The following is a 23,303-nucleotide window of genomic DNA, read 5'->3' on the forward strand; positions in this document are numbered from 1 at the left end:
AACCTCATTTCGAGAGATGACAAAACTCTCTTGTGGACAAATCTCAAGTCTATACAATGTTGCAGCTTTTTGCACATGTATTGCATCTATTCCACGGGATCATTTCACCCATTGGATGGCATTTTCTGGTCACGGAATTACCTCCAGCCGAGTAGCAGGGTTTAGGGTGTCTTCTTACCCAGCCCATTCCTAATTATATTGGTCCACGGTCTTAGAAATTCGCAACTCCGTCGGAGTTTCATCATTAGAACGAATGATCCTTAGGATAAAACCTTAGATCATTTTATGCATGAGCATCCAATTGATTCGACATTTCGTGAATATGTGTAAGATCTTTGGGTTTGCGGGTTTTGACTTGGCAACAAGTGTAAAACTAGGTCGAATTCTTACCGCACTAAACCCTAGTTAGCACTTGGGATACTTATCATATCGACTGAACCATGCCCAAATGAATCCCTTGTGGTTTATGTGATTTAGACAACACAATATACTTGTCTTGCGACAAGGATGAACCTTTCCCAAAGGTAATAAACTAGATCAATAGTTTCCAACTACACCAATACGTGTAAACATGCGATTCACTGCTTCTACGCATCACATAGTTCACAATAACCCTATCCTTCCTTGGCGAAGTTAAAAAAATGCCTGATAATCTGGACACTAACTTTCCTAGGTCCTACTAGGACTTACATCAAATAATCATGCCACTTGCAAGTCCATAGATCATTTTCGTGCCCTTCTATTCCTTTTCGAATAACATCTTATGGGTGTTAACTTTTCCTCCTGAATCATTACAAGGAAGATCTATCTAAAAATGGGACATGCCATTAATCTTTCCATGTCTAGTAAAAAGGTGTACCTCAATAATTTCAACCTTGTAATGAGGCAACAGTTGTCCTAGGCTCGTCGCTTTTGAATGCACAAAAGGAAACTTACTAATAAGGTCCTGCAAATGCATAGACACCTTATGCTCTTTTCATTAACTCCATTGAACGTACCAATGATCAATTTTCATATCTTAAGCTATCTCTAATAAATGTTCAAATAGCCAATTCATTTTCCAATTGCATTTAACTTGACTAGTTGAATTCGAACATGCATGAGTGCTTCCTAATTCGTGAAGTTATCGTAAATAATTTCAATACTTTTGTGTGGAATCCAAATAGATAAAACCTGGACTTGCGGACTCCGGGAAATATCCACGTATGCTCGGGGTGAACCTCCCGCATCGCACCTTGTGATCTTTCTAGAGGCCATCGCGAATTCGATCTCCAGTTAGCCTTTGTGGATTTCAACTTTTTGCCTTGGCTTGCAGTTTTTATGACCTTGGTCCGTCTCCCTTGTATGCGCAATTTCCTTTGAGATATGGCTTCCTTGACCGAAGTTCCGACTTGCGGAATTTGACTTGGGAAGGCCTTAGGGTTCTTATGAGGTCCTTTGGACAATGGAGGTTTGAGAACTTTAATCCACCTTGAAATTCCGGGTTTAGGAAGGATTTTGTGGGCCTTACGATGATGTTCGCGGAAAAGGGCTCTTGCGAATGGGCCTTGCAAGAATGGAGACTTTAGAGTTCTTCTTCTCCTTCCCTAAAATCCAAGGACCGGCCTTGTAAGTGATTAGTGGGAGGGGCCTTTATGTGCTTCCTCTCTTATTCTTCAAAATCCCGGCCCATGGATGACTGGTGGGAAGGGGTTTTGTAGCCTCCTCTTCCTCAAAGTCCCGGGATGGACTTATTGGGTGATTGGTGGGAAGGCTCGTAGCTTTCTTCCCTTCAAAGTCTCGGGGGGGGGGGGGGGGGTATGAATGGACTAGTGGGAAGGGGGCTTAAGAAGCCCCCTTAGAAGCTTCCTAGAGAAGCTTCTAAGAAGCTTCTCTCAGCACGTGGCCACGTTGGGGGGGGGGTCCCAATGATCATGGGAGGAAAAGGGCGTGGTCTAGGCGAGGACGGCGGCGGCCTGGTGGTTCCATGCGAGGTGGCAGCTCCCTGTCGGCGGCTCCCCAGCGGCCAGCGACCTTCCCGCACATCGTCCTCTCCTCTACGGCGACCTCCCTCCACAAGGCGACCTTCCCTCCCCTTCACACAGCCCGTCCCCTCCTTCTCACAGCCCGACCACCTCCCTTCACGTCCGGTTCCTCCTTCACGTCCGGCCTCCTCTCTTCACCCCTTCCTTCACGGCATTCCTCCACACGACAGCCTTCTGCCGCAATCTTTCTTCCTCCCCCCTCTCCAAAAGGGGGTGTTTATATAGGCATGGGGGGAAAAGAGGGCCTCCACACACGTGGAGGACTCCTCCTCATGCAATCTGACCTTCTCCTTCCTTGGCCATTCCTCCCCACACTCCCTCTCCTCCAGCCATGCATCGGCTGGGGGAAGGGATTTAAAAAAAAAAAAATTGCCTTGATTTATCCAAATTGCCCCTTCAAAAAGGGTGTTCCCTTGCGGCTTTTACAGTCTCCAATCTCGGCCTCTAATTCTCAACGTGGAGACCTTATTTTGAACGTGCATGGTGTGGATTAGGTTACAAATAATTACGAAGTAGGGAATACCCTTGCACAGGGTTTACACGGCGTGTGGGAAGGCAATATTTACGGTACGCAGTGTGCGGAAATATTACAAGGAGATGCACATGTGGGTTGGATCACTCTCCTTTAGTAGCGAATGCGAGTGGGAAGGGCAAGGAAGGTGTGACCCATAAGGTGGGGTAGAAGCACAAGGTGTAGTAGTCCCAACAATGCAACCACATGGGGTCAAATGGTAGGGTGAGGTGTGGTTGATAGGTAGGCAAGAATGGGTGGGTAGGAAGGCAAGTACAAGTAGTGGAACTAGGGGCAAGCAAATAGGTAAGTATGGGTGGGGAGGTAAGTGCAAGAGGAAGACATTAGTTGTAAGAACTAGCATAGTGGACTGGTAGTAGATATAGGCAGATGACGAGAGAGAGAGAGAGTGAGAGAGAGAGAGAGAGAGTGCGTGTGTGTGTGTGTGTGTGTGTGAGTCATCAAGGTTATGTTGAAACATTGTCAACATGATGAGGGTGAGGGCCATGTTTGAAAACTAAGCAATGTTAGCATGATATCACACTTGGGTGGAGTGGTGGTAAGGAGACCTCACTTTCCCAGTCCTCGTAGGAGGTCACACTTGGTGGGAATAGGGGGACTGGGGTTTCCTTACACTTGCAATCCCCCTACTAGCCCTCACAAAAAAGGGAGTGTTGACGCAACGCTTACATGATAAAAGCTTCTCACTTGTTGATGGGAGGACTCGCTACACTTGCGAGCCGATTAGATTTGATTGTTGACACATTGTAGAGTAACTGGGTGCGACCAAATGACCTCTCGTATCAACGGAGCACCACCCTGCACCCCGTTGCTCTTGGGTGTGACGGGGCTGTAACCCCACCAGAGTGACATTCGCAACGTTCCTGCCTAAACTAATAAAGCACAAATGGTGGACCGCGACTGAGACAGTTCAAGAGATCAACTAAAGCTCCACGAGAAGCTAGAGAAAGACACAGCGAAAACGCGAGCTCTGGCCGGGTCGACATGACGCTGGGGGGGCGAGTACCCCGCCAAGATGACTACCTTTCGATCAGTCCATCGCGCGCCCTGATTATCGACAACGGGGCTCAGTCCTGCCGTGTCGGGCGAGTCTCTTTTCTGCCCCCCCTCCCTCTCTCTCTCTCTCTCTCTCTCTCTCTCTCTGTGCAAAATGAAAGATTGCCTCCTAATTTCATATTAACTCTCCACAGTTGGGCCGGGGAGGCAGAACCTCGATTGGCCTTTCGCAATGTGCTTCACCGGCCTCGCCTTAAACAAACAGGCATGGTCTTTATTTTCTTTGATGTCAAACTCTTTTGATGAGAATAAAGAAGAAGCTGAGTTATTCAGTCAATGGCTTTTAGCAGCAAATTTCCTGTTTCTTCCCTGGTTTTCCTGCTTTCCTTTATACCGGGACATTGTCCTCCTTTTAATACCTTCAATGGAGCTTTGGATTAGGTTAAGATCGGATCGAATTGCCTGCCAAAAATGTACTTACACTGATCAAATTGCCTGCGAGAAATGCATACAGTACCAAAGTAGATGAGGCGAAATACTAAGAGAGAAAAGTAAGAGCTTAAAATTCAGAATTACAAATCAGTTGTGCATGCAATGATTCTACAGCAACATGACAAGTTGAGTTGGCTTTGAAGCTCAAAACTGGAACTTGCAGCACTATTGACTTGATATCATCAATAATAGTGAAATTAAGAAGGGCCATTGGACCACCTAATATTCAAAGTACTTTCTGCATTGTATTCCATGTCGATTGTGTAAACTGTTCTTCCCATCTGCACTATTGTCTCCAGTGTCAAACATGCTGCAGATGCTGAACAGCATGTTGCTTTTGCTGAAAGGTTAATTGTAAGTACAAACTTATTTCACAAAGTTTGAATGTGCAGTCTGCACTTTTGGGTAAGTGTACGAATTAAAATAGGATGCCTATCTTATGTTCTGTTCTTTTGTAGGAATCTGTTCTCAAATAGGCTAGCAGTATTGACCATTATTTTTCATCCTTAATTGCAATCGCCCTCTCTCTCCTTCTACTCCATTTCCCTAAATTCGAGTCTGCATTCTTGGAATTGCAAGATCGTCCATAAGCATTATGTGGACATTAAACTGTTGTACCTAACAGTTGGATTGTTGAACAGGGGACATGGTGAATATTGTGGGAGATTACGATCCTTCTATATGTCGGTACTTTGATTTTACACGCTCTTCCTATCGGTCTCCTTTTGACACAAATGTGGTGTTCCAATTTGAGACAATGGAATGTGTACGTATCTCTTGTAGTATCTACAAATTTAAAGACGGATTATTATTTGTCAACGAAGGTACAATGGTTTAGAAGATTGTTAATGATTCTTCTTTTGTGGCATTATGTTTGTAATAAGAGAAAAGTAGTGAAAAGTTGGATTATCTAAAATAAACTTGGTAAGAAGAGAAATTGGAGATTGAAGGTCCACAAGTGGTAACACAAGTAGATTACAATAATGAGGAATATTACTTTCTCTCAGCACCATGTCATCAGTTGATGGAGGTCAGCTCAGCAGCTTTGTGTATAGTTACATCGGATAGTACTTCAGGACCAGCATCGGTGGTCCAGCCTATGCTGCCAGTGCTATGATCTCGAAGAAGCCTGTGAGATCTGCTGCCCCATGTCTTATGCATTTAGTGTTGCTTGAGCCTGGATAGTGAATTATAGTGTGTCATTGTGTGGATCTCTGAAAGGTAGAGTCCTAGGCATCTTTGATTAAGGAAGGCCATAACTTGCCATGTAGATCAAAACCCTCATAGAATAAACATAACATGTCATAGGGGACCAAAACATTCATAGAAAAGGTAGTGGTAGTGGCCTCACATCCAGTAATAAGAAGGGCATTTGCGTATGTAGTACTCATTTGTCTCCATCTCTCACATTCAGCATCTTTGACGTATTCGATTGTAACAACTTTTTTGAAGTATCTCCTTGTCTCAACTTAGAGCTCATCTAATTATGAGGAGGTACGCATTTTGCCTATACCACATCGCATCTCAAATGACATATGCATATCCATTTATCTTGGTTTGATGAGGAAGCTATCCTAGGAAAGCAGAGGAACATGGTTCATGGAGAAGGCCACCTTCGTGTCAATGCAATTGCTAGCAAAATCAATGTTCGCTTAATGTCTATCATGGTGATGTCCATCATGATAATTTGCTTCATCTCCATATGGTTGAGCTGCATGGTGGGTGTTGAGCCACTAATTTCATGATTTACACTTAATCTTAATTATCATGCAGTAACCCTTGACATTTGGTTGCCTTAAAACAGCCCCAAAAAAAGGAGGTAATGCTATTCTCTTTTATTTTGGGCAATAATTTCTGAATACACTTCAGTTTGCCTAGGCAAATTATACTTGGGCAACAATTATGCATGTGAAATAGAGGGTGTAGGTACCATTCTATTAGCCCTTGAAAATGGCCAAGAGCTGATTTTGCATGATGTTAGATATGTACCTGGTATAAAGAAAAGTCTACTATCAGTTGGGGCAACTTGATGCAAGAGGGTATTTTACTACCTTTGGTGGTGGATCTTGGAAGGTTCACAAGGGCTCTATGCTAATTGTTAAAGGCAACAAAAAGGGGACTTTGTATTATTTGCATTGCAAAACATTACTGGGCAAGTTTTTGGTTGTGGCTGAAGTTCATTCACAGATGAAACTTTGGCACAAAAGACATGGTCATATGAGCCAGAAAGGCCTTCAGGCTCACTCCTCTTTAGGGAGATTTGATGTATAAGGCTCTGGTCTCGACTTTTGTAATGATTGCATATATGGAAAACATGTGAAGTTTCCTTATTACTCTGGTGTTGTTAAGAAGTCCAATGCTCTTGACTTAGTACATTCAGATGTGTGCACTATGCCTATTAATTCACATGGGGGTGCACAGTACTTTGTCACTTTTATCGATGGCTTCAGTAGAAAGTCATGGGTATATGTATTAGAGAGCAAAAAGGAAGTGTTTGGTGCTTTCAAAAGGTCTCATGCCTTTGTTACCACACAGAAAGGGCTTAAGTTAAAAGCTATAAGAACGGATAATGGGGGCGAGTATACCTCTAATGAGTTTAAAAGTTTTTGTGAGATGCATGGCATTAAGAGGGAGTTGACAGCCCCTTACAACCTTGCATTAAATGGCATGGCTGAAAGATATAATCACACACTTTGTGAGAGAGTCAGATACATGCTTTCCACAGCTAATCTCTCGCAACAGTTTCGGGGAGAGGCTCTTAAAATTGTAGTTCATGTGTGCAATTGCTCTCCCAATTGTGCATTGGAAAATGGCATTCTTGAAGAGGTTTGGTCTGGCAAACTTGGTTCATATGACCATTTGTGTGTCATTTGGTTGTGATGCTTTTAAGCATATTCCTGTAAATTAGAGGACTAAACTAGATATGAAATCCATCAAGGGCATCTTCATTGGATATAGAGATGAGGGAGAGATGGGATATAGAGTTTGGTTTTCTCAAGATAGGAAGATAGTATGTAGTCGAGACGTAGTATTTAATGAGGCAAAGTTGCTGAAAAATGTTACACATGGTGACCTTGACAAGAAGAAGGTCAAGTTTTAGCATATGAACAACCAGTCATTCAGCAATCATTAGCTGAAGATTTTGTCCCTTTTGATGCTGAAAATGAGCAGCAACCTATTGTGCTAGAGCCAGAAGATAATGGACAGCAGATTGATGCACATGATGGAATATGACAACATGAAGAACATGTTGAAAACAAGTTACAGCAGCAAGAAAATGCTGAAAATTAGCCACTAGGTGATGGTGTGCACATACCTGAGGATGTAGGCCCATTGCCTATCAATATAGATCATTGGGTAAGAAGGTCTACACAGGTCAAAAGGCAGCCATAGAGGTTTCAACCATCTTTGGATTGCATTTTATTGATGGATGAAGGTGGGCCTTTGACATTTAAAGAGGCACAATCATATGAAAATAAGAGAAAGTGGGAGCTTGCTATGTAGGAAGAGATGAAGTCTCTATATGCGAATAACACATGGGAGCTTGTATCTTTACCTAAGGATAGGAAAGCTATTCCTAACAAATGGGTTTATAAGGTGAAATGTATTGATGGGAAGCCCAAATACAAGGCACGTTTGGTTGCTAAGGGCTATACACAGAGGGAAGGCATAGACTTCCAAGAGGTTTTTTCACCGGTGGTGAAGATGACTACACTCCGTGTTTTGTTTGCTCTCATTGCATCCTTGGATTTAGAGTTGGATCAAATGGATGTGAAGACTACTTTTCTTTATGGTGACTTGGATGAAGAGCTATACATGAAACAGCTCGAAGGTTTTACTATTCTAGGGAAAAAGCATTTAGTTTGTAAGCTGAAACACAGCTTATATGGGCTGAAATAGGCCCCTAGACAATGGTATAAAAAGTTCTATACCTTTACGCTTAGCCATGGATTCAAACACAACCATGCAGAGTATTGCTTATACACTAAGAAGGCTGATGATGGAAGCCTTATTGTGCTGGTTTTATATGTGGATGACATGCTGATTGTAAGAAAGCATAAGAGTACTTTACATACTCTTAAAAGGTAGTTGAGTTCAGCTTTCTCAATGAAAGATTTGGGAGCAGTTGAACACATTTTGGGCATGCGCATTAAAAGAGATAGAGGGTAGCACTTCTTGTTTCTCTCACAAGACAATTACATCAGCAAAGTACTTGATAGATTTAATATGGCTGATGCTAAGCCTCTTAGTGTGCCTTTACCACCATATACAAAGCTTAGCAAAGTTGATTGCCCAAAAGATGATGGAGTTGCTACTGTGATGAAAGGCATACCTTATGCATTAGCTCGTGGTTCTTTGATATATACCATGGTTGCAACTCGCCCACACATTGCTCATGCAGTGGGGGTTAGTAGATTCATGTCTAACCCTAGCAAACCACATTGGGAAGTAGTGAAATGTATCTTTAGATACTTAAAAGGTACACAAGACAAGTTTAGACATGGCAGGAGATCTCGACACTAGAAAGTCTACTAGTGGGTATGTCTTTACTTTGGTTGGTGGAGCTATTTCTTGGTGTTCAAGGTTGCAGAAAATTGTAGCATTGAGTACTATAGAGACTGAATATATTTCAGCCATAGAAGCTTCTAAGGAAGCTATTTGGCTTGGCCGTTTGATCAAGGATTTTGGTATTTCTTCATATACTCCAGTGCTTAGTTATGATAGATAGAGTAGTGCAGTATGTTTGGCTAAAAATGCCATGTTTTATGCACGTATCAAACACATAGATGTTTGGTATCATTTCATTCAACAGGTCTTGGATGATGGCCTTGTCACACTAACTAAGGTTAAAACCCAAGATAACCTTACAGATGTTCTTATTAAAAGCCTTGCGAAGGCTCATCATGAGCATTGCATTCGACTAGTGGGAGTTGGATAGTTTAAAGGCACCACTTCGGGCCTTTAAGAGGGAGGTTGTTGGATGTAAAGCCGCTTTGGGTGTAAACTCCCATTTATCCCATGTGTATAAACTTACGAGTGTGAACACACCCTTCACTTGTACCCTAACATATAAATACATTTTTATTCTTCGTGCAATACATTGGTATACTCTTACTCGATTCTCTCATCTCTCAGCTCTATCACTGCTTATTCCAATCTCTCATTCAGTCTCGCATTCTGTCAGCACTCTAGCTCAACACACATGAAAAGGCAAAGGACAGCCAATATGCTTAACGTCCTGCATATGAAACCGCTCAAGGACCTTTTGGATATACTCATTATGTGATGACAAGTAAAGGAGCCCTTGAGAGCGGTCACTCATAATGTGTATCCCAAGAATATGTGAGGCTGGTCCCATGTCTTTCATCTCAAAGCTCTTCTTGAGCTGACTTTCTAGAGCATCCAGCTCATCAGGAGCTCTCCCAGCAATCAACATGCCATCCACATAGAGTGCCAAAATCAAAAGGCTGCCATCACGGGCCTTCTTCGTGTATAAACACGGATCCATATCACTGCATGTATAGTTGTGTGAATGTATAAAAGCATCAAACTTATGGTACCATTTTCTAGGTGCCTACTTAAGGTCATAAAGGCTCTTTCTCAATATGCATACTAGGTGTTCCTTGCATTTTTTCTAGAAGCCCTTAGGTTGTTGCATATAAATCTCCTCATGTAAGTCCCCATGTAAGAAAGCGTTTTTAACATTCATCTGATAAAGGTCTAGATCTAGCTGAGTAACTAATTCTAGTACCGAGCATAGGGTAGTCATCTTGACTATAGAAGAAAAGACTTCCTCGAAGTCAACACCATGCTCTTGTTTAAAATCCTTAGCAACCAATCTGGCCTTATAGACAAGCTTAGGGCATCCAGGGGTGCTCTTCAACTTGTACACTCACTTGCATGGCAATGCACGCGTCCTACCAAGCAAAGGAACCGACTCCCACGTATGATTTTTCTGTAAAGAGTCAAATTGTGATTGCATGGCCCTCTTCCAAGAGTGACTATCACCACGGCACATGGCCTCATCATAAGTAAGAGGCTCACCTATACCGGTCACCATCACATAATTAACGGAGGGCTCAAACCGCTCAAGAGGATATTTGGCTCTAGCTGAGTGTCTTAAGGCAAGCTGAGGAGCTTGCACATTCTATCTAATATCATGGTCATGGGCCATTGGAGTATTAGTTGCTGCTGCACGTTGTCTAATTGACTGTTCGGGAGTAAGAGACTCCTCCTAAAATATAACCCTACGTATCTCAATTATCTACTCAGGTTGCTTATGCATCTTTTTTTCATGGAAAACTACATCATGGCTACGGATGACTTTTCGAGCCTTTGGATCCCATAGGTGATAGCCCGTCTCATCTGCATCCCTATAACCAAGAAAGATGCATTTCACGGACTTAGGATCTAGCTTTGTGCGCTTGTCCTTGGGTATGTGGCCGAAAGGCTCATAACCAAAGACACGCAACTGAGCATATGAGGGAGGTTTTTCAAACCAGTGATCAAGTGTATGGCAATCGTCACTGCCTTAGCCCAAAATTGCTGTGGTAAGCTTGCTTGGCTAAGCATACTACAGACCATTTCCTGTATTGTTCTGTTCATGCGCTCTGCCATACCATTTTGGGGTGGGGTGTATGGGGTGGTCAACTGACACTTAATACCCCTCCCATCGCAAAATTGCTCAAAGGCTTTAGAGACATATTCACCCCCATTATTTGACCATAGGCATTTCAGCCTATAACCAGACTGGTTCTCAACCAATGCAAGCCAATGTTGAAAGGTAGCTAAAACATCAGATTTCAGCTTTATGGGATATGCCTAGACCTTATGTGAGTAATCATCAATGAATGTGATAGTACTTCGTGCCTCCTAAAGACTGACAGGGCATAGGTCCAAAGACATCAGAATGAACGAGAGCCAAAAGCTTACCTATGTGCAGAGTGCGAGACTTCTTGTGCATACTACGTGTCTGCTTGCCATACAAACAATGATTATATGACTCAGAACACTTATAGTCAAGGGGTAGAAGATATTGCAAAGGAATAAGCATTTTCATTCCCTTTAAGGACATGTGCCCAAGGCAACGATGCCAAAGAGATACATGTGCAACTGCAGCCACGGACAAAACATGATCTACGGATCCAGATACAATCAAGGGATATAAAGTGTGAGGCTTGGCACCACATGCCAGAACAAGGTTCCCACGGGTGATCTTCCAAGAAGAATCCCCAAAGGAAACAAAGTAACCCTCATCATCTAGTGTGCCAGTAGAGATAAGACTCTTTGTGAGAGCCGGTACATGTTGAACATTATACAAAGTAAACATATTGCCTAAACCAGACTGCACCCGGATATCACCAATACCAACTATTTGCAATGCCAAGTTATTACCCAAACGGACAAATCTAATCATAATGCAATGGGAGTGGAACCACTCTCTATGAGGGGTCACATGAAAGGAAGCCCTTGAATCCATCAACCAACACTGAGTAAAACTAGGTAAGGCATCAATCAGGTGTGACTCATCCAAAGAAGAAGTTCCAAGTATGTAATCATCATCAGAGTTGGGTTGCTGGAGTACATCGATCTCTTCGATCTTAACACTAGACTTAGCAAGGATAATGCTGCGATCATCGGACTTGTCTTGTGCTTTCCCTTTGTCCTTTTCCTTGTGCTTGTTAGTGTGCATTTTATGGCACTGCGGCCTGATATGTCTTGCTTTCCTGCAATAATAGCATGTCAAATTGGACTTACGTCCATGGGACTTATTGTGAGACTGTCCAGGGACTTAGAATGAGACTTATGCGAGTCTCTACGGCAGTCATTCCAGCTCTTGCCATCATGGCGACCCCAAATAGTCAGCATGAGAAGTACGAGAAGCATCCATATTCTTCCTATTTATCTCCTTTGTCAGGAGTGCACCCTCTACATCAGACAATTTCAGCCCATTCTTGGGCATATTTGCACACATAGTAGTACGAATGTGTCCCAAGACTTGGGCAGTGTGACCAACAAGAATAAAGGTGGAAGATTGTCCTTAAAGTTAATACCTTGCAATGACAGCTGGCCAATGATAGCATGAAACTCGCTCAAATGTTGAGAAATATTGGTACCTTTCTTCATATGAAGGTCCATAAGCTGCTTTAGCCAATACATTTGAGAAGCAGGGCTCTGCTTATCATAGAGATTATAGAGTTTTTCTCAAAGATCCCATTCAGATTGCCCATTTGCGACAATATTATAATAAACTTGCTTGTTGAGGGATAGGATGATCGTGGACCTGCAGAGCTCATCTAAGTCATTCCATACATCTCTTGACCTTCAACCTTAATGCTCTTGCATTTGATCAGTCTAATATGACATTTCTGCACCAAAACCTGCCAAATTTGGATCTTTCAACAGCCATAAATGCTGCCATCCAACTTTTCAATGTTGAAGATGGCATTGTCATTTGAATGACCAGCCATATTGCAGGAAAAAGAGGCACAGTACAAACCAAACAGGCTTCTGTAATACCTGCAACAGCCCCAAAACCACTGCCAAAACAAGTTGAAAACAAGAGATACGGACCAAATAATAAGCTGTCCACAAATTGTGACCAAAATAGCATCAAATGGAGGGGACTGCTCTCATAATTAATACAACAGTTTGCAATCATAGCATACTGAAAATGAAGTACAGCAGTAAGAAATCAATGCCAAACAGGGGCAATCACTGATACAAAACAACTTGCAGCGCGCGAGCAGAAGTTGAAGTAGCTCAAGCTCAACTGCAAATAAAGTCCAAAGCTCAATGTAACATCCAAGTGTCAAGTAAGCGGCTCTCACTGGAACAAAAGTCAGATGCTAGATGAGCAAACAAAGCTCAAATCCTCATGTGAGTGGCATCCAAGTATCCAAGATACATCAAGTACATAGCCGGGAGCATAAGACCCAATAAAACCGTCAAGGCCGTAAGGTCATAGACCTTTGAAGCATCCAATGAAGTAACTGACAACCAATGTCAAATGTCCTAAGCTCAAATCAAAGCTCAAATGCATTCAATAGCATAACCAAGCATAGAGCTTCAATGTCATGCACCAATATATCCAATAGAATGCCCGAATAGCATGAAAGAGGATTAGGCATAGACTGTCCATGTTAAAAGCTTGCTGTCCACTGTATATACAACAGTAAAGTGAATCAAGACTGAGCAAAAGTGAGTAAAATGACAATCAAGATTGAGCAAAAGTGAGCTCAATGGAAGCCCAAAAGCATTCTGGGAGCAACATAGACATCAATTTATCATCCCAAGTAGCCGGGAAGCATCAACAAGCAATAGGCATGTGCTTTCATTGATAAAAGAGCCTTCAGCCCTGCTTATTACAGCAGTAAAAATGACAGTAAAATTGAGCCAAATATGGGCTCAAATCAGTCCAAAAGCATTCCAATACATTGGCCAAACATTCCCCAAGTGTTCAGCATCAAATGAGCATCTCGGGAGCATCACATAAGCTAAGAGCATGACATTTCCCAGACAAATAGCATTCAACCCTGTTATGGCAGCAGTGATATGTATGAGAAAACTGAGCTAAAAGAGTGCTCAAATCAGTCCAATAGTATTTCAAACAAATGAATATGATCCCCCAAGTATCCAACAACAAAACATAGGTATACGGGCATCGCGGGAAGCATATATGAGCTCCAAACATTGAAGATATGGCTGTCCCTGTTTTATGACAGCATGCTGCCCTGTTTGCACAGTTAATAGCTGAAGTTCAATGACTCAAAACCAATGCTTAATGTTAATGGTCAATGCCGGGAATAGTAGTAAACAATGCCAAAGCCTTTGTCCAATGCCGGGGAGTGGTTGAGTAAGCACAAGTGTTTGAAAATGGCCACAGCTGAAAAAACGTTTTTGTATTTCCAGTCCTGAATACTGAGCTAGATACTCCTTGAAATAAGCTCAATGTAGGCTCAAGGATGCCCTGAGATAGTCCCAATAGATCCTTAGACGTTCTAGAGCAATGAGAGCTCAATATGAACCTCAAGAGGTGGAGCTATGACTGCCAATGGTGAAACCTTGCTATAGGTAACTCGAATGAGAGCTGAAGCAATGCCAGATTGAGCTCCAGCTCACGGAGAAGAAGGCCTTGTTAACGGAGAACCCCAAGTGGAAGCATGAGCAAGAGGAAGTAAGAGAGGTGTGAGCTATGGCGGATTGGAATAAGAGAGCAAGAGAGAGAGACTCAAGATGTGGAAATTCCAACGGTCACAATGTGTGACCGGCCTTCCCTTTATTCAAATGTTATTGAAAGAATAAAGAATGAAGTGACAGTGATGGGCGCCCGTCGCCTACAGTGTGCAGGTGTTGATACTATAAGTGTAGTAATACACGGGCGGCTAGGCACAAGTGCCTTTACCCTCAACATTGGACATGTGGCATGCGGACAACCTTAACAGCCTATATCTTTCACTACTCTTGAAGGGTCAGTCGATTGGTTTGTTAGTGGCTCACCCATGGTACTTATCCATTCCTAGGGCCCCACAATATTGTTTAGGACCACTTTTTCATCTTGCCGTACATGATAATGGCCACACACTTAGTCTTTTTCCTTTTTAGAGTTCCGTCTCATATATACATACTCATTGGATTGCACTTAGCTTTGCTTTCCTTTATTTTTAGTTTTGTTTTTTGAAGTATCTTACTACTCACCTCTGTGGTCGCAAATTTTGATTTCTTTTGTAGGGTTTTGTATTTCAGTGTAGGGCTAACATGTAGGTTTGCACCAATCCTTCATGAGTTGGAGATAGGAGTTGCGTGCCGTTCCTTTCATGGTTCAATTCACCTAGAGTTTTGCTCTTCTACCATCATGAAGGCTTCCCCTCCTGTGGTGGATCGTGCAATATCTCTCTTGATGCTACCATGGTGGTGTCTTCTATCCTTGCTCTTTCATTAGGGATGCTTCGTCATCTTCATATACATGGTTCTTGGCACCACACAAAGATTGACATCATCGGGCTTCTCTTTCTTCTTCGGCATTGACACCCAAGTTGAGAGGGGGTTCCTACACTTCTTGGTATTCTACAGGTTTCAGCACTTGTCTTCCACATCGGCCTTTTCCTCCTTGTTGTATCTTCTCCTATGCATTGCATGATTTCATCATCTTTGTACTAGGATGCTTGGGCAAGTAAACAATTTTCCCATGAGGGACACTGCCCAAGCGGTATTTGCTACAGGAGTATTCTTCAGTGTGTAACATACTATGCATTCCATTGTGCTCACCGTTGGATGGATTCTAAGCTGTTTCCACTAGCGGATTACATCACCATTCTTCTTCACATGATATTTCATCACCTTTCCCTTGTCATTGACATCCTCGAGTGGATGGGTAAGCTTGTATTGTTTTGTAATGTGTTGGGTGTACCATTGCTACTCTGGTCTTTTGGGTCACTGTTATTTAATTGGCTGCCACCCATAAAAAAAACTTTCCACTCCAGAAATTTAAAAAAAAAAAAAACAAAAGTTTAATGTGGTTCCATCCACCTTTGTAGGGCTTGGTAGGCCACTGGGCAGCCAACAAGCACCCTTTGTCCAATGGCCTCTCTTCTTTGGGGTAACTACTTGGATTCTCTTGGTAAGATAACCATTGCCTCTGTAGTCTTGGTAGGCCATTGGGCAGTTGACATGCACCCTTTGTTCGATGCCCTGGTTGCTTTAGGTTGGGACGCCTTGGGATAAACATTGCCGTCCTTCCCTTTTTAGCTTAGTTTTGGGCTTGAGAGGGGGTGCTGAGCTAAAACACGCTTTGTAGCTGATTAGTATAAATGGCGAGGGGTGTCCGATGAATATTCCATTGAATGATCTGATGCATCCATGATAGAATAGGAAGATGGTCAATTGCTACCTAGCTTATAATCCATACTAACCATCCACAGCCAAAATAGGACATGCCAGCAATAGTCCCCATAGTAGCCCTGGACTAACATCAGCAGGAGGCAATTATAAAAGCCCCTTAGGACCACAGTTAAGAAAGCCATCTTTAACAAAGGCATAATTAGCCAGGGAGTCTGTATAGTGATTCCATCGTTGAGGAATCATTTGGCAAGTTGTTGTCTCAAATATCTCAAGGGTGTCCAAGGTTGCACGATATCCTTAAAATCGAATCCCTCACACTATAGGTTCTTGTGATATTCCGATTTTATTCCTCTACATCAAGCGACCTTCTGCAACCTGCATTTGGTCTTGGTGTTCATTCTTCTCCTTCAGGCAGCCCCTTTTCTGCTGTGTTTGCAGCTCTCTAGCATTGTACACCTCATCAGTCACCTCCTACTGTAGTCACCTCAATCTCTCCTCACGCTAGTGATCAATGTTTGGTGTTTCCTTGCCTTCCATTGCTCCGATTGGTGGTCATAGTACTTAGGATCTGTCTTCGGTGGACATCATTCTTTGACACTTCATTGATTTGCCCTTGGGCATTTTGTACACTCTTACATTAATTTACAGCATTCAATCATTTCAAAGTTTCTTCTCTTTGTGTTTGTCTTTGAATGAGTTTAGCGTTTTGCATTTTGCATTTAGGGTTTGAGTTTTGCTTGTCTTTGGCTGAGTCTTTGTGTTTCAATCTTGGTCATACATGTTGTGTTTCCTGAGTGCAAACCCTTGCATATCTTCACAAAGGGGGGATGGTGAAGGATCTAATTAGTTCCATTGTCTCAATGGAACCTAGTACATTATCCACCGTGCTGGAGCCAGTGGGCTAGAAGCAAGTTAGTGCTTTGGATTTGGGCCACTTTTCATCCCCTTGTAGATAACGAGATGGTTATGTGACCCTAGCTCTAGGAGGTGCTGACCATCATGAGTACTATCTCTGCCAATATTCATTGATACCCTATTTATGCTTGCCTCCTCTACATCCATCACCTGTAGCGGCCCTAGATGCTTGAAATCATATGTATCACATTATCTGCTTTGTGTCATGGCATTAAAGTCTCTTACCAAGAGAATCTCTCCCAGGAATCCTCCAAATCTGGTCGCTTGTTGGTGAAGACCTCATGGACAGATGGACAACACTGTGTTAACCAATCACTTTTAGTGCTGTGAGTCTATCATCTCTCGGTTGTGAGCTCCCGTCAAAGTCTGACAAAGACATGGGAGCTTTGGGATTTTAGTGTGCATTTCGTGAGTTCTGCGAGCATTTTCAGCATTTTCCAGCTTGGGCCATTGTGTTGGACATTGCTCTGCCCCCCTGATTTTATTGCCATGTCAGCTGTAATTTTTTTAAATGCATTTTTTAATGCTGCTGACTGCATTAAATGCAGTTGGCCAGCATCAGGTCGGCCAGTTTGACCCATTTTTTGCTATATATAGCAGTGTTTCTGGCTGGGGCAGATAATCGTTTGCAGGCTGCTCCTCTGACTGCAGGCACACTTCGTCTGCGGTGCTGCTGCTGCCATCATTATTTCAGGTCAGATCTGGTGCCCTCACTGACGCCTCAGGCTGTGATGTAGGGGCTGATCAGTCCATCTGTTTGTATTCAACATTTATTTCAGTCAGTGCAGATATCTTTCTTCCTTCATCTTGTTGCTTTCTTCTTTCTCTGTGTTCGAGTTCCTTCTTCCGTTGCACACTCTCACATGGTATCATTGCCTAATGAGAGACTACAGAGGAGCTTGTCATCGGCAAAGTCCACCCGGAACTGTCATGCAACCTTCAGCAGATTTGTGTTTGCTGCAAATGCAGCCTTCCAGGCACTAGGCAACTACACTCCCATGCTTCTAGCATTCTCTGTTTCCTAGGTGATAGCATTTGGCTGCAAAACACAGATTTCCATTGCTTTTTTGACGTTCGTTTGCCCTTGGCATTAGTCCCTAACTGTAGGGGACAGCTTTCTGGGTGGAGGTGATAGCATTTAGGCGTAGGTGACAGCTGATTCCTCTTGTTTTTCTGCTGTCTAATAGTCAAACACAATTTTCAGGGTGATTGTAGGTTCTTGATGAAGATGTCTCAACATCAGTTTTTCAGCTTTACTAACTCAGAGGATGAGGTCTCCATCATTCTTTTGAGTGACGGCGAGATTATCGAAGGTTTGAGTCCTCGTGTGGACTTTCCATTCGGAGTGACCCTCTCCTCGTCCCTCCCTTCATGTTTCTCATAAGGTGCAATCTACCGGCCTGAAGATGCCTTACATGGCACCCATTGTATAGGTGCCCATGCATCCTTCTTTGCTCAAAGAAGACAAGTTGGATGGTTCTAACTATTCTCTAGACTCTATGGTTGTGTAAGGTGGAGTATATTCTCGATATCTTCGACCTTTGGGAGTTTATTTCTCTCCTTGTTCCCTGGCTTGTGGAAGACCCTGCACATAGGTCATTGATGGATCATGTAGCCCTTTGGGATCGCTATAGATATTGGGGGTGGGAAGAAGAAGGGGAAGCCATAAACTAAGAAACAGGAGGACAAGAAGAATGATTCCAAGGATGAGAAGAGGAAGAAGAAGCCCAAGTCCCCACACTATGAGAATGGCACTCATCCTGAGGTGGAGGATACGGCTCTTGCTTCTTCTTCTGAGGAGAAGCCTTGGCTCGTGGATAGTGGGGTCTCTTCCCACATGACTTACCAATAGGATCGGCTTCAGTGTATGCGATCCAAAGGGGTATCCACCAGAGGTGACAACTATTTAGTTCCTTTGCGTGGAGTGGGGACCATTCCCTTGTTGCCTGATCGGCATTCTTCTTCGGCTAAAGTCCTCTATGTACTAGATATGGACTTTAACCTTCTGTTTATTTACGATCTTGCAGAGTTAGGTACCCAAGTCATCTTTACCTAGGATGTAGTTACGGTGGAGGATGCATCTTCAAGAGTTGCACTTTAGATAGGTACACATGAGGATGTACTCTACACACTCACAACCCTTGCTGTACGAGCTTGGATTGTGTTGGCATGCTCATTATGGGCATTTGAATCTTGATGTTATTCGGCGGGCTCCGAGGAAGATGATTGAGGGACTTCTAGATTTTCCTCCTGTTCACACACTGTGCCCCAGTTGCTTGAGCGGCAAGCAACATAGGTAGCCTCATCCACAAGTTGCTACTCCAAGGGCTTCTACTCCGCTTGAGTTGGTTCACACCGACCTTTGTGGATGTATGGGCACGGCCTCCCTTGGAAAGACCAAGTACCTTATGCTGATTGTTTATGACTTGAGTCGTTTTGTGTGGCCTTATTTCTTGGAGTACAAGAGTGAGGCATACTCCCGTTTCTGTGAGTGGAAGGTGTTTGCGGAGAAGCAAACCTCCTTCAAAGTTCGCGGTGTTCAAGGTGATATTAGCGAGGACTTTCGTTCTAACCTATTTTTTGAGTTTTGCGGGAATTAGGGTATTTAGGTAGAATATTCCGATCCGAACACAGCATCTCAAAATGGTGCGGTGGAGCATGCCAATCTGACCATGCTTGAGATGACTTGGAGCATCGGGGTCTTCTCCATTCTTCATGGGATAAGGCTGTGGCTATTACGGTTGACATTTGCAATTAGTCATCTACTTTGGCATTGCAAGATTTGACTCCCTAATAGGCTTTCTTTGGGAAGAAGCCTTCTGTTTTCCGCTTTTGCATATTTGGATGTGAGGCATATGTCCATGTGGACAAGTAGAAAAGGTGGAGAAAACTTGATTCCAAGTCAAGGAAGCTAATCTTTGTTGGTTATAGTACACGAAGGGCTATTGGCTCTATGATCCGATGACTCGTAAGATTGAGGTAAGCAGGGATGTGATCTTCAATGAGGCTACGGCCTTTGAGGATTTGATTGATAGTGCTTTTGCTACAGGTGTGGTTCCTTGCTTTGACTGACCCTGTTCCCACCCCTCCAAAAAAAAAAAAAAAAAAAAAAAAAACCCACGATCAGCCCCTCCCCTTCCTTCTAGGTTACACTTTGGCACCCCTTCTTAGTCTACAACTCCTCCCCCTCCTCCTCCTACACTATCACCCACTCCCCTTCCACCCTTGATGGCTCCATCTGCTCTTTTGTTATCAAGTATTCCTACCCCCTTCATGTCCCTCCAAGTTTCCTTTAGGGGGATTGGGTTGTTAGAGGGGGAGCTCTCTACCTTTGGTGAGGAGGATCCACCTTCCCTCAGTGGGGGGGTCACTTACATATATAGGTGCTTTACAAGTACTGGAGGCTTCTCGGTCTCCTTCGCAGTGGGATGAGCCTATTGCCTTTTCTCGGTGGTATCACCGGCTCATGTAGGATTCAAGGATTACTGAGTCCCTTGAGATGCCTCTTGGCCCACACAGGTCAGCTAGGTCATAGGCCTAGCGGGATAGTTCACTTTGTATGAACTATGCTCTTATGTCCCAGATTCTTCAAGATCATGAGCCTGCTATAGTTGACGAGGCTTTTGCATAGGATGTTTGGCGCAGTGCTATGCAGTGTGAGCTCCATTCTATTGAGTAGAATTGGAATTGGGAGTTGGCTTCTTGTTCAAAGAGGTGGAAGGTGATTGGTGTGAAGTAGGCCTTCAAGACCAAGTATCTTGCAGATGGGACCTTGGACAAGCAAGCATAAGGCATGGCTTGTTGCCAAGGGATTTTCCTAGAGGGTAGGTTTGGATTATTTTGAGACTTTCACATTGACATCTTGGATGCCCACTATTTGAGCTATTATGGCTTTGGCCGCCCATCACCATTGGCCCGTTTATCAGATAGATGTGAAGTTGACCTTTTTGAATGTTGTCTTGGAGGAGGAGATTTATGTCTCATAGCCTCCTGGTTTTCTTGTGCAGGGGAAGGAGGACCATGTTTATTGGTTGTGGAAGGCCCTTTATGGCGTGAGGCAAGCTCCTAGGGCTTGGTATCAGTGGATTGATCGATTCTTCTTGGACAATGGCTTCATTGACCAGATCATGACCCCAACCTTTATTATAGGTTGTAGAGGATAGGTGTGTCTTGGTCATCTTGTATGTAGATGACCTTATCATTATAGAAAGTAACAAAGGAGGTTTCAGAAGTGGTGCAGCAATGGAAGCATAGACTTGTTGATTTGTCATCTCTTGGTTGTGAGCTCTAGCAGTTTAGGTGCATTTTCTTTATTTATTGGCTTCCTGTTTGCATTCCTAGGCCAGACTCAACTTTCCACAATGTTTGCCTACACTTGTTGGACATTGTCATTGTCATCTGGGATTTTTTTGGGGTCTCCCCTTTTTTTTTTGGCATTTTTCTTCATGACCAGCATTTAATGCTGGTCAGCCAGCATTTATGGCCTCTTTAGGATCAGGTCGGCCAATTTTTGGTGCTTTTGCTATTTATAGCTGCACTCCCTCTTGGCAGACACACACACTCTTCAGTCTTCAATTTTCCCTTTGCAGATGCACACTCCGACACTCCGACTCTCCATGCTTGGTGTTACTATCACTAGCTTGATTTGGCACCCTCATAGACGCTTTGGGGTGTGTGCAGGGATTGATAAGTCCATCTCCATTGTATGAGCATTCTTCTTCAATCAATGCAGTATTCTTCCTTTATCTTTTGCTTCCTCTCTCTTTGTGTTCGTGTTTCTATTTCGTTGTGCATTTTCACATGGTATCATCTCCTAAGTGAGGACACAGTTTGGACATTTCTTACAGAAGAGCAGGTTTTCATCATAGAGGAGCAGCCCAGATCTTCAAAACGCAGATTTTTGGCCTATGTTTACAGCCCGCACAGGTGGTCCATTGCTCGTTTGACTTTCTTGACAACTAGGAGACAACATCTAGGACCGAGGGACAACATCCAAGCATCAGGTGGCCCCTATCTCCTGTGTTTTGAAGCAAACATGAATTTGCCTTTTAAAGGCGGTAGCTTTCTAGTGCAGGTGGCAACTCTTTGGCATAGGCGACAAACCTCCTAGTGTAGGTGACCTCGTTGTGGTGGTAGGCAACAACCTTTCTTTTCCGAACACAACTTTTTGGGTAATTGTAGGACTGAAGATGTCCACCAGTTTATGCGCTTTGATGACTTAGAGGAGGAGCTTCTTTCCAGACACTCCTTTGAACGGAGACACGGTTATTACGATTATACTCAGTGAGAGGAGTCCCTCATTAGCACCTGTCCCCCTTCTATTCATCTATCACAGAAGGCTCCATCCTTAGTGAGGATGCCATCCTTGATACCCTCGGTGCAGGTTCCTGTCTTACCTTCATTACCCAAAGAAAAGAAACTCGATGGCTCAAACTATTTGTTGTGGTTGTGTAAGGTAGAGTGCATACTTGACACCTTTGATCTTTGGGCTCTTGTTTCCGACTTCACCCCTTGTCCTAATAAGGATCCAACTGATGGGACTTCTGTGGACTAGTAGCCTTATAGGAGTAGAAGTGTGGAAGAAACTTGCGTCTTTGTATCAACACAAGATGTTTGCCCACAAGATCTCCCTTGAAAAGAAGTTGCGGATACTCAGTCTTGAGATTTATTCTCTATGAAGGAGCACATCACGAAGATGGAGGACATGAGAGTTGAGCTTGCCTCGCTTGGTCAGATGATATCCTTTGAAGACATGGCTCAGATCCTTCTCACTCAGTTGCCATCTCCTCGGTTCGATATCTTCTACACCAGCCTTATCACATTGAGGACCCGCGAGACACTCTTATAGGAGGAACTTTCACTACTTGTCTTGGAGCATGATAAACGACTTAGAGAGGTTGGGGCCAGTGGTTCTAACTGCACCAAGGCATTTACTATAGGTACAAGCGAAGGGAAAGAGGCGGTGGAGGCGAAGGACAAGAAGTAGGAGGACAAGGATGAGAAGAAGGAGAAGAAGCCCAAGTGCCCGCATTGTGGGAAGGGCACTCATCCTGAAGAGAAGTGTTGGCAAATATCCCCATTTGAAGCCAAAGGAGAAGGATTCGAAGGATACAAAGGCTTCCCCGGCGATGAGAGTTTGTCTTTGTGCATGTATTTGACAAGCGGGATACAACTCTTGCTTCTTTTGCTGAGGGGAAGCTTTGGCTCGTTGTTGACAGTGGGACCTCTTCTCACATGACCTATAGACAGGATTGGCTTCGGGATCCGAGTGTCAGAGGGGATACACTCACCATTGGTGACAACTCTACCGTTCCCGTTCGAGGAGTGGGGACTATTCCTTTATTGCCAGATAGGTAGTCTCCTTCGGTCAAAGTTCTGTATGCATTAGATTTAGGTTTTAACCTATTGTTTGTTATGGTCTTAGATGGCTTGGTACCCACGTGGTATTTACATAGGATGTGGTAACAGTGGAGGATGCTTCTATAGGTGGCGTTATTAAGATC

General features: G+C 43.5%; 1 protein-coding gene across 3 annotated transcripts in view; it reads left to right on the forward strand.

Moving 5' to 3' along the window:
• Positions 1-3,326: 3,326 nt before the first annotated feature.
• The window catches only part of ARP5 (actin-related protein 5), a 63,269-nt gene continuing 43,292 nt past the window's right edge, over positions 3,327-23,303 (forward strand). Inside the window, exons 1-3 of one of the 3 annotated variants that reach the window (XM_087682721.1) lie at positions 3,327-3,641; positions 3,747-3,817; positions 4,686-4,810. In XM_087682721.1, the coding sequence (XP_087538847.1) occupies positions 3,541-3,641; positions 3,747-3,817; positions 4,686-4,810 (297 nt within the window). In that variant the 5' untranslated portion in view covers positions 3,327-3,540. Of the gene's footprint in view, positions 3,642-3,746; positions 3,818-4,685; positions 4,811-23,303 lie in introns of those variants that run through there. The other 2 variants (XM_087682722.1, XM_087682723.1) reach the window with 2 other exon arrangements.

Source organism: Lygodium microphyllum, chromosome 8, assembly GCF_053477565.2.
Source record: "Lygodium microphyllum isolate KBCC chromosome 8, Lygodium_microphyllum_v1.1.10, whole genome shotgun sequence".
In the NCBI taxonomy this organism is placed as follows: domain Eukaryota; kingdom Viridiplantae; phylum Streptophyta; class Polypodiopsida; order Schizaeales; family Lygodiaceae; genus Lygodium; species Lygodium microphyllum.